A 12061-nucleotide genomic window follows, 5' to 3' on the forward strand; every position below is an offset into this window, starting at 1 on the left:
AGTAGGAGTGACTAAAATTGAGGTGAATGCTTTAAGTAAAAATAGATTTTAACTAAAATGGTTGAAACAAACAACATGTAGAAGTCATACATCTATGCCACTAAAACACAATGTAAAGAAACAAAATAAAAGAAACAAACAAAGAAGGAAAGAGCTAGAACAATCACTGTTTAATTTCTTAATATAGCATTTATTTTGCTTCTTTTATTTTTTCTATGTTTTTAAGTATGCTGTAATGGCATATATTAATTTTTACGTTTTCTAATTTAAAATGTAAATTCTATTTATTTTTAATTACACAGAAGTACATGAGTATATTTTCATTGTTAAAATAGTCAAACTAGATAAAAAATTAAAATCCCCTTTGACTAACAGGCTAAATCTGTTTACGTATATCTATAAATATATATAAAAACATATATAAATATATATACATACATAGAAAAAAAAACAAACCCACTGCCATCGACCCAATTCCAACTCATAGTGACCCTATAGGACAGAGTAGAACTGCCCCATAGAGTTTCCAAAGAGTGCGTGGTGGATTCAAACTGCCAACCTTTTAGTTAGCAGCCGTGGCACTTAACCACTACGCCACCAGGGTTTCCATATATACATAGAAGTATATACAAAATATATACTTATTTATGAATCTTTAATTTTGTGTGTTTAGATAAATGGTATCACACCGCAATGTGGCGGTGGAACTCATATTTTTATGCAAATAAGGCACGCATTCTGTTTTTGGCAAAAAAACGTAGAATGATCACTTTAAATGCATAAAAATATGGTATACTAGAAAGTTGGACTCTGAAATGGTTGTGAATGGAGTCCTCCTGGCTATATCCTAGCCCAGGCTTTTGAGTCCATTTTCTGATGCTGGTTCTTAAGCCTCCCTGGTGAGTTCTGTCAGTAAATTCCTCTCCTCCTGTAAGTTTGGTAAAGCTAATTCTTTTCGCTGACGGTTGATACATGTCCCTTCTGTGACTCCTATCTACTCGCTTGTATTTTTCTTTCATACTGATTATTTTTTTCTTTTTGGGAGGCAGTCTATGAAATTCCTCAATTTCATCTTCCAAACCGCCAATTCTTTTTTCAGCACAATCCCTTCTTCTAGTCAGCCCATCTATATAAAAATTTTAATAATAAATATGTCAAATTTCTTTGATTACTTTTGAGTATATAAATTTTACTATTTCTAATTTCTTGTTCTGGTTGATCTTTAATAACTTGATTTCAAGTCGTTGGAGTCTTCAACAATTTGGGGATTCATCCTTATGTGTCTGGAGTTCCCAGCTGGCCTGTGCTAGAGTGTCTTATCTGCTTGTTGCAGTATTTCTCTGGTGACTGTGCTACAGGAGTCAACACACAGCCAGGCATGGTGTAGTAGTAACTGGGCTTTGGGACCTTCCATTCCTTAAGGGTATTTTCAGCTACCCTGGCAATTCTCTGCCTCTACAATGCAAGTACAAAGGGACTTTCCTATCCCTTACTTCTTTCAGCTCCTACCCCTCCAGCCTTGGAGGTGAATCTCAAGTAGTTAGCTGTGCCCTTTCTTTGCCATGATAGACTTCGAGCCTAAAGCAGACGCAAGCTAGGGGAAAGGCAGAGCTTTAATTTTGAAGTTCAGTATGGAACTTTAATTAGTGGAATAAGACTGTCTTTATAACTAGAAATCACCAGGGAACCTCTATCATAATTTTTAATTATCCAAAAGTAAAAGGAAAGTAGTATAATATACATGAGATTTGATCTGCAGTCAGGGAAAGAGTTAGTCCTCACATCAGGTCTAAGGAGATGATGCTTTATGTTTGCAATCTAGCTATCATTGCTATTTTCACAGTCTCATTTAATGCTGCTTAACTGAGTGAGGAGGGGAGGGAGAAGATAGCTTGAACTGCCTGGCTGCTGCTCTTGCCATACACCAACTGAGCACCTCCTTATTTGCTCCAAAGTCCCTGCCTGCCCTTGATATCCTCCACTCAGTGCACCAGAATTATCTTGGAGTCACTTCCAACTCATAGCAGTTTTCTCTAGGACACATTTTGAGTTATGATTTTCTTCTTTAATTATGTGATATGTGAAGACTGAATCAAGAAGTCAGAGTAAGCACTGTCCAATAGAACTTTCTGGGGTGATGAAATGTTCTGTGTTGTATGTCTGTGCTCTCCAACTCAGTAGTCATTAGCCACGTGTAACCAGTGAGCACTTGACATGTGGTTAGTACAAGTGAATTTTTAAATTTATTTAACTTTAATTAATTGAAATTTAAATAGCCTCACGTGGCTAGTGGCTACTGTATTAAACAGTGTGGTGCAGTGGTTAAGAGCTGTGCTGCTAGAAAAAGTTGGCAGTTCAATTTCACCAGCCCTTCATGGGAGAAAGATGTGGCAGTTTGCTCCATAAAGATTACAGCCTTGGAAAACCCATGAGGCAGTTCTACTCTGTCTTAGGGTCACTATGAGTTGGAATGGACTCCACAGCAACAATTTTTGTTTTTGTTTTTTAAATCTTGTGATGTAAATCACAAGTCAGTAGTCAGTGTTCTTAAACTGTCTACAGTATTAACACTTCAGTAGTCAGTCATCTTAAACTGTCACCTAAAATCATATGTTAAGCTAAAAACAGCTTAAACTTACGAGGCACAGACGTTAACTTTGAATTCAGGATCCACAACTAAGACATTTTCTGGTGCATCCACAGTCATTTCAAATTTGGGTAACACTGTCAGTAAAAAGATATAAAAGTCTTATTAGCATAAATGTATACATATAAAGCAACTGTCTTCCCTTTAACAAACCACACGCCTTTGAGTACATTTGCTGTTAATACTGTTAGGAGCATACTGCGGTACGTAAGAGCTAGAGCTTGAAATTGGATAAAAGGATGTAGATTTGAATTCTAAATTCATAACTTCCCAGTAGCTGACCTTGAGAAAGTGTTTCTCAGTAACATCTGCAGAATGGAAATAATGATGCCACAGTAGAATTTTAATGAGAGTTTTCTGGGATGATGTAAATGGAGCACCTCCTCACATAAATAATGTTAACTGCACTCCTTTTATAAAAAGTGTTTTGAAGCGTAAACATGGCATAAATAGAGAGTAAACACCTTGGAAACTATCATATAAACTGCACACCAGATGTCACAAAAGAAAGGTAAGCATAGAGATCCTAGATTAACAAGGAATTGCATGAGGATTATGGGTTGCGCTAGGGGATAACAATAAGAGTAGGTGGAGAACCTTGAAATAATAACAGAGATAAGGAAAGAGGCAAGGAAGAGATACAAATTTAACAATATGTTATTTAGTAACCATGCCCTTGCAAAACTGGAGAGATTTGATTATTTTTCTTATCAGTTATAGACAATATCTTCATAGCTATTATTTACCATATTCTTCCACAGAGAAGAACTCATCTGTTTTCTCTCCAGAGAGTGTCTCCACGGAGATACCATACTGGCCAAGGATAGGCTCCGAGATTAACGGGAAGGAGAGTTGCACGAGACCTCCAGAAGACTCCTCATTGTTCCACTGTTGGATTCTATTGCCATCTGGATCCTGAGAATGAAGAAAGTATGTTTTGTTGCATGCTGGATTTTTTCATCTGTCTGAAAATTTCAGTAAGGACCTTCCTGGTTGCTGAGATTCTAACCTACCGGTTCAAAACATGGGTGTGTCCTCTGATTCCCCAGGTAAAATTGATTTTTCTCCCATTTGGTTCCACATTGGTTGGGTCCACATAGCTACCTATTGTAGCACTTAGTATATTGTAGGGCAGTTACTTTTTACAAGTGTATTTTCTGTGTTAGCCTCTCATTTCTTAAAGGTGAGCCCAATAGTATCCCAAATGCATAAAACACTAACCTCACATTTATATATATTCAATAAATAAAAGTTAAATGGAATGAAATCATACTTGTCTAATTGTCAGTATTATTAACAGGTGGATGTTAATGTGAATCATATAGGAAAAAAAGATTTCTATCCTCTTGAGAATAACTAATACTGTGACAATTTAAATAGATAATCCTCCTCTGTAAACTACATTCTGATTTTGAGGATGAGGAGCTACCCAAAAGAAGAGAAAACAATATTTCAGTTAGCAGTTATCCTACCGTAAGGGTGATCACTGGATACTGAAACAAAAAGAAAAATAATGTTAGTCTATGAACTCAAAGTTTTTCCTCTGAGTGAAGAGGTTAACTATAAATTTATTATTGCAAAAAAGAAACATAAGGAGATAGTTTAGGACAATCTAAACAAATATTGATTCTGACTGAAAGTCTGAATATCTGTTGCTTACAGTGAAATTTTTCGGCCTAGTTTTCAAGAACTTTCATTTACTTCTCACACTTTCTCCACACACCCTGCAGTCTCAATAAGCACGTCTCAGTTCGGTCCCTGAAACACTACTTGTTCATTCCCATTTCTGGAACTTTGTCCAAGTTATCTCCCTCCCCCTAGAATGCCCTTCTTTTACCCTCTAGTTACTTCAGCCTGCTCTTCTTCAAGGTTTTTAACACATTCCAACCGTCTACTGATTACTCTTCTTTTTGATCTATGATTTTCACTGCACTCCTGTAGCATTTATGGTCCATGCTACCCAATCAAGGAATAATGATACTGTACCTCCCTGCTGTCTTCCCAGAGTTTAAATATCATATGTGTTCCTTCACATTAACTAGCACACATAGTCAGTGGCCCCCCAAAAAATTTGATTTAAATATTTTTATTTAAAGTTGCCTTGCAAATAGTCCCTACTTAGTAAAAGATAACTGTTCAAGCAAAGAAAATGAAACAAAAACCCTCAGGTCAATGAGAACTGGAGGTTGAAGCAGGAAGTAATCAGTCTCTAGACATGCCAATGCAGTGCATTTGGGAAACTGGGTAAATCCAGCTCTGTTGCTGGTGGAAGATATCCAATCGTCCTCCCAGGAGAGTGGTCATTCACAGGCAGGCATGGGATGCAAGGCAGTAGGACCAGATATTCAGCTCAAGCCTCGTATGAACACACTGATCAAAATTTAAAAAATGGCAATCTGGCATCTTTTGCCCATTCCTTAAGCTTCTAAGTGCTCCCTTCCACTAACTGCAACATTCGTTCACTGATAAAATGCACACATACAAATGGGCAACTCCTACCTTAAAGCAAGACAAGAAGGCAGGAAGGGACAGGAAAACTGGACAAAAGGACCCAGGGAACCCAGGGCGGAAAGAGGGAGAGTGCTGTTACATTGTGGGAATTGCAACCAATGTCACAAAACAATATGTGTATAGATTTTTGAATGAGAAACTAAATTGAGCTGTGAATTTTCACCTAAAGCGCAATAAAAAATAAATAAAATGAATGATACAGAAAACACACACACACACACACACGTACAGAAATGGGATCAGGATTAATAATCCTTGTCCAGAATTCTTAGAACTGAGAAATACTAACAGCTGAGCTGGGGTCCCTATCTGTTATTCTAATTCATGAAATTGTATCTCCTTGGTGAAGTATTGAGATAGTACTGAAGAGAGCTACTATATTAACTAAAGCATTAAGAAAGAAAGATAGAGCTCCTCATTCTTGATTTTCCCCAAAAGCAAGGATTTGGGTTTAGTAATTTATGACTCTGTCTGTAGCTAAACCTTGCACATCCAGTCAGCAAACAAGAAAATACCACCTTTATGTTCCCCTTCTGTAGTTTTAGTTCATATTATCTCTCCCTGAAAGTAGAGATAGTTTCAGATCTTAGGATAAGTTAAAAGAAAGATCTAAAACTTCTTGATAGAAATGAAACTGTCTAGATAAAGAGAATGTTTGAATATGCTATAAGACACTGATTTAAGGCCGAAAGAAATGACAGACCCATGAAGGAAAGGAAAGATGTAAGATTTGGATAGATGAAAGTAGGTATATATTTTACATCTTGGCCCATTTGATAAAGAAGAGTCATATCACTAGTATGTTTTGTTCATGTAGTCAAATTTACTCTGAATCCTCAGGTCTCACAGAAGGCCAGCCATACAATGAATCATTTTTTTAGATGTTATACAGAAATAGCTGCAGACTTTCGATATGTTGCCCTCGAAATATGTAACTGGGTAATCTACTAGCTGCCACCATTTTTGAAAATACTAACTCAGCTTTGATCTTTGTACATAAGCAGATGCAGTTTTCTGTGCCACAGTAACTTCTTCCCAGAAACATTTGGTAAAAATGATCAGCTTATCTATAACCCATATTTGAAGGAATGCTTCATTAATCCTGTTGTGCATAGCAAATGTAGTCATTACTAAAGCTAGGAATTGGATAATCATATCTGGCTTTATTGACAATAAAAATAATCAACAATTATGCTTCTTTGCAACTGTTCTAGCACCAAATACAGTGATGACATTGCAGCCCCTTCGATTTTCAAGAAGCCCTGCACTTCCCCGTGGTCCTACCAACCAAGGATGATCGCCAAAGGGTTACACTGGAATGCTTGCTGCTTTGATTAAATAGAGGAGACGTAATCTTAGAAATAAGAGAAGTACCAACTTTGAACCAAGAACAAGAAGCGTGTGCTATCCTAAAGAAGCTATTTCAGACTTAGGTTAATAAACGGATCTTTTAGAACTGCAGTTAGATCTGTCCTGGAAATTAGGCAACAATCCAATAAATGTAGTATAGCTAAAGAAGATGGCAAAAAGAGATGGATTAGTAGTGATGATGCCTTGAATATGTAAGGATGAGGGATGACTTGGAGGATGGAAAACGTAGTCACAGATTGAGAATCATCAGCATAACTTCTATAAGCTTAACTAGCTTCCACGTAACTCTGTGTTCAGCTGACAAATTGACATAGAAGACCACATAGAAGTTAGTTCTAACATGCTTGATTCTAAAATACATGAAATGAAACAGGCCCGTTATCCTTTTACAGAGGCTTCAGTCCCTTTTCAGTCATGATTCATCGTCTTTTGTCTATTTTCATGACTCTCTCCCTTGTTCTCAGATCCCTTCTAGATGAATTGTGTTCTCCTGTTGAAACACTGTCGTAGACTATCATCAACATATTCTTTCTCTATGCATACTCTCTGAACTGCAGATCGTTATCCATGAAACAACTCCTATATTTCTTCAAGGCAAGGTCACTTTCTATAATGAGTAACAACGCTCTCTACTCTTAATATCCTACAGTAAGAAATGAATAATTTCTGAAGAAATTGGAAGAAACCCTGAAACACATCCTCCATCGCTTTATTCATTTCCTCTAAACACAAACTGCTCATTAATGACTAACTATAATTTTAGTGTCTTCACAACACGGCAACAACCCTCCTTTCTGGTTTTACTTGCCATGACTCTCTCTGTTTATTACACAGTTAAACAAGCCCGAATTATCGCTATTCCCAAAGTCCTCTTGATTCCTCATTACCATTCCGTCATACAGTAAAACCTGTGAAAACTGGAACCTGTGTAAGGTGGAAACCTGTCAGAAAAGGAAACTCAATTTTCCACTAAAACAAACAATAGAAAAGTGGTAAAACTGCACCCTATCAAAGGCAGAAAACTTGTGAGACCCGGAAAAACAAGGCAGTCTGGTTGAGTTCCAACTCTCACAGGTTTCACTGTAATACTGTTCTATCCCAAATTTAGGGAGTCCCTGGGTGGTGCAAAGGGTTAAGAGCTGAACGACTAGCCAAAAAGTTGGTGGTTCAAACCCACCCAGAGGACCTTGGAAGGTAGGCCTGGCGATCTGCTTTCAAAAGGTCACAGCCTTGAAACTCCTCTGGAGAAGTTCTACTCTGCACACGTGAGACTGCCATGAGTCGGAGGCGACTCGATGACAACTAAGAACAACAACCCAAAAAACAAAACAAAACCCATTGCCGTCGAGTTGATTCTGACTCATAGCAACCGTACAGGACAGAGAAGAACTGCCCCACTGGGTTTCCAAGGCCGTAATCTTTACGGAAGCCAACTGCCTGCCACACCTTCCTCCCACAGATCGGCTGGTGGGTTCAAACCACCAACCTTTCAGTTAGCAGCTGAGTGCTTAACTACTGCACCACTACGGCTCCTTAACAACAACAATCCCTAATTTAAACATTTGACGATCCTCTCTGTTCTCTAAGGATTCTCTTAAATTTCCTCTACCCCATGACACCTATAGCACATGTGGCTGGTGCTCCATCTAGTTCCCCTTAGACTTCTCTTCCTTGTTCTTTGCACCCACCTTGGCTTTATTAGGCTTTGCTTCTAACAGCTTGCACCTCTGAACTTTCTGAGAGGCCTTCCCTTGGGCCGCTTGTCAAGTTCCTGGGCTTTTACTTGCCCTTTGGGGGATGCCCATAGCCAGTGACTGCCTGGTGCTGGAGTATGAGTCTAGCTTCCTTTCCTACAAGTGGGTCAAACTCTGAAGTGTCATTCATCCTCTGAAGCTCTCTGCCAGATCAGGGTGAAAAGTTGCAACTGTGTCTAAAATCAATTGCACACTTGCTTGGCTTCTTCCGCTTTCCTAACCTGCTTCCCCCACTCTCTTATTGGTTTCTCCAATAAGAGAGTTTCTAAATAATTTACTTGTTCATTTTTCTGTCTCTGATCTGATTCTGGGGAGTCTGACCTAAGATAATACCTTTCCTGATAACTCCAATATGAAGCAACCGTAATGTTTTTATTTACTCATTTATTCATCCACTTGTTCACTCATTCACTTATTCTATAATATTAAGAGCCTACAATGTGCCAGATGCTAGTCTTTTGAATGCTGAGGATACAATGTTGTGTTTTACTTATATGCTTCTAAAGTCACTTTATTATGGCCATTTATGTACTTTTCCTCTATTCTAACATAATCACTTCGGGAGTAGAAGAGTATCTTCTGTATCTGGCTGTCACATTGCCTAGCACAGTGCTTTAGAAGTAGTAGGGGTTCAGTAAATTTCATATCTTAATGTAACTGGGAAATATATTTAATTTTGTTGACCAAAGAGAGAGAAAGGAAGAAGTAGAAAAGGAAAGACTTGGGTTTAGTGAGGAGAGGAGCACAGTGGGTCATAAGGTCGTTAGGAACACAGAACCGATAACTTGAACCCATCTGCCTCATTTTCGCTGATTAATTTTAAGGCACAAAAAATGTATAAATACCTAGATATACCTACATTCCAGTTACAACTTACCTTTTGATTAACAGGCTTCAAATAATTATTCAGAGACACAATTCGAAACCTCACTGGAGAAGGAAATAAAACCGATGTAAATAAGGTGTTCATTTGTTGTGTCATCACAGTCTTGATACTAAATCAATTAACTTAGATAAATCAGAAAGGGTTGGAATATTGCTATCTGTGATGAGTCCTTACATGAATATATTTTAATAGACTTTATCTTTTAGAGAAGTTTTATGTTTACAGAAATTGTGCGGGAAGTACAGAGAGGTCCCATATACCTCCCTCCCACCATGCACTGTTTCCTCCTATTATTGGCATCTTATTTTCCTGTGGTCATTTGTTATAACTGATGAACCAATATCGATTCATTAGTATTAACTAAACTTCATAGTTCACATTAGGGTTCGCTCTTTGTGTTGTACAGTCACATGGGTTTTGACAAATGCATAATGTCATATGTCCACCATTACAGTATCATACAGAATAGTTTCACTGTCCTAAAAATCCCCTGTACTCCATCTATTCATCCCTCCTTCCCTCCTCCTGCACACCTAGAAACTGCTGATATTTTCACTGTCTGTATAGTTTTGCCTTTTACAGAATATCATACAGTTGGGAATCATATAATATGTAGCTTTTTCAGGCTGGCTTCTTTCACTCAGTAATACGCATTTAAGGGTCCTCCACGCCTTTTCTTAGCTTGGTATCCCTTCTCTTTTTATCAGTCTATTTGCTAGATGAATGTATCACAGTTTGCTTATCCATTCACTTATTGAGGACATCTTGGTTGTTTCCAGTTTTTGTCAATTATGAATAAAGCTGCTAAAAACATTCATGTGCAGGCTTTTATGTAGACATATGTTTTCATCTCATTTGGGTAAATACTTGGGAGCACAGTTGCTATAATATGGTAAGCCTATGAGTCAGAATCAACTCAAAAGCGACGGGTAACAGTATGTTTAGCTTTGTGAGAAACTGCCAGAATGTCTTCCAAAGTGAGTGTACCAACTTTGCATTCTCACCAGCAGAGTTCCTGATGCTCCACATTTTTGCCAGCATTTGGTTCCATGGGTATTTTATGTAATATATACCAGATACTGGGGTCAGCATGCTGAACTAGGTAAATTATACTGCCAACAAGAAAGAGTTCAGTAAAAACCCTCCCGTCTTTCTTATATGTCCAGCTCCTCTTTCTCCTTCTCCTCTTATGCGTCATCATAAAATGTGCTTAAGCCAAATAATTACTTAATTAAAGAAGCAAAAGATAGAGGAGGCAGGTAAGATAATTTAATTCTTAGTACATTTAATCATAAAAATTTTGTGCATACTTAATTTAATATATGCATTTTTTGTCTATCTCTCATCAACCTACTCCCCTTATTCCCTTAATCTATAGTGTAAGCCTTCAAGGTCATCTATTTTCTCTCACACTTACTCCCCTTCCATCTATGTCCTATTCCCAGTTGAGTTATCAGCCTGATCCCCCTTACTAAACCCTTGCCATTGTGCCATCAATAAAATTTATTGTTTTTTGAAGATATTTCCCTATGCTCCTATTTTTCTCACAAAACACTCTCTTTTCTACTCTGAGGTGACTTCTTTCCCTCTGGATCTCTACAATTGATAGCTCTCACCTTCCACGTGGCTCTAAAAGAGGACTAAGCAACTTCATTGTAAACTCACAGCTCTAGCTAAATATCTTTTTCCTTGTACTTTAATTCACAAGAGAGAAATTATTATTTTAGAGCCATTAGTTTTAAAACCTCTTTTTATTCTTGTTGATTCCATCTAGTAAATTTTTGGTTGTTGACCTACTTGCATTATGTATAGAATTTCACCTGGCTAATGGTCTTCCTTTCCACCAACTAAGCTTTCACGGGTAATTTTGACATATGCATGTTCCGTGTAATAGAATTCTTTCGTTTTCTTTTTGAGGAAAAATGAGGATCCATGTCAAAATCTATGTCTGTTATCACGCCAGAGCTATTGCATTTTGGAAAAAAAATCACTCGATGATACGACTCTTGTTTGTCATCTGTTGCTATATTCTTAGAGGCCCTTTAAACACATTTTCAGACTCATTTAAAGTTCAATTTCTTTAACCAAATTCTACCAGGCTATCAATCCTCTTTTGGTTTACTTAATTTAATAGTACATTTATTTAAAAAATCTTTATTGATAAATATATATGCAGTAAAACCTGAGAAATCCAGAACCTGTATAAGGTGGAAACCTGTCAGAGAAGGAAAACTCAAATATTTTCCACTAAAAGAAGTGATAGAAAAGTGGTAAGACTGCACCCTGTCAAAGACAGAAAACTTGCAAGACCTGGAAAAACAAGGCAGTCCTGTCCCGTTCTGGCTCTCACAGGTTTCACTATATATAGATATATATATGTATCTATATATACACACACACACATATATTTGTGTGTGTGTGTACAAGTGTGGATATAAAATGCTGAAAATAAAGGAAAGACATGGTCTTAGGTTATTATGGAACTGTCATTGTCTGGCTAAGAAATGGGATCTCAACAAATTGCATGGTTTTAATTACCATCTCTATGTTGATGACTGTGAGAAAAGAACTCAATGTGGCCTTTGTCCTTGATTCCTGAGAGACGACCCTTGGAATTTTCCAAGTAACTACTGTGATTTTATTATCTAAAACCTCCAGGCAACACTTGAGGATTTGAGAAAATGAGTAGGTGCTGGCCAGGCCACAAAGACCAGCTGGTCAGCTAACCTCAGGAAAGGATGAGAGGCATGATTTAATCAATCATGCATATTCAATGAGGCCCCAGTTATGACTATACAATGAGGCCAAATAAAGGCCCTGAAAATGGAATTTCTACGAGCTTCCTGGTTGTTAGAGTATTTGCTCTTGTGAGGGTTGCACATCTTTGGTGAC

General features: G+C 37.6%; 1 protein-coding gene across 1 annotated transcript in view; it reads right to left on the minus strand.

The window, feature by feature from the left end:
* Window positions 1–12061, minus strand: part of LOC101349996 (ovostatin) — a 79300-nt gene that overhangs the window by 44918 nt on the left and 22321 nt on the right. Inside the window, exons 5-8 of the mRNA XM_023741483.1 lie at window positions 9161–9213; window positions 4120–4140; window positions 3394–3562; window positions 2640–2724 (exon numbers count right to left, since the gene is read on the minus strand). Coding sequence (XP_023597251.1) covers window positions 2640–2724; window positions 3394–3562; window positions 4120–4140; window positions 9161–9213 — 328 coding nt within the window. The remainder of the gene's footprint in view (window positions 1–2639; window positions 2725–3393; window positions 3563–4119; window positions 4141–9160; window positions 9214–12061) is intronic.

Source organism: Trichechus manatus, unplaced genomic scaffold, assembly GCF_000243295.1.
Source record: "Trichechus manatus latirostris isolate Lorelei unplaced genomic scaffold, TriManLat1.0 scaffold00182, whole genome shotgun sequence".
Classification (NCBI taxonomy): Eukaryota; Metazoa; Chordata; class Mammalia; order Sirenia; family Trichechidae; genus Trichechus; species Trichechus manatus.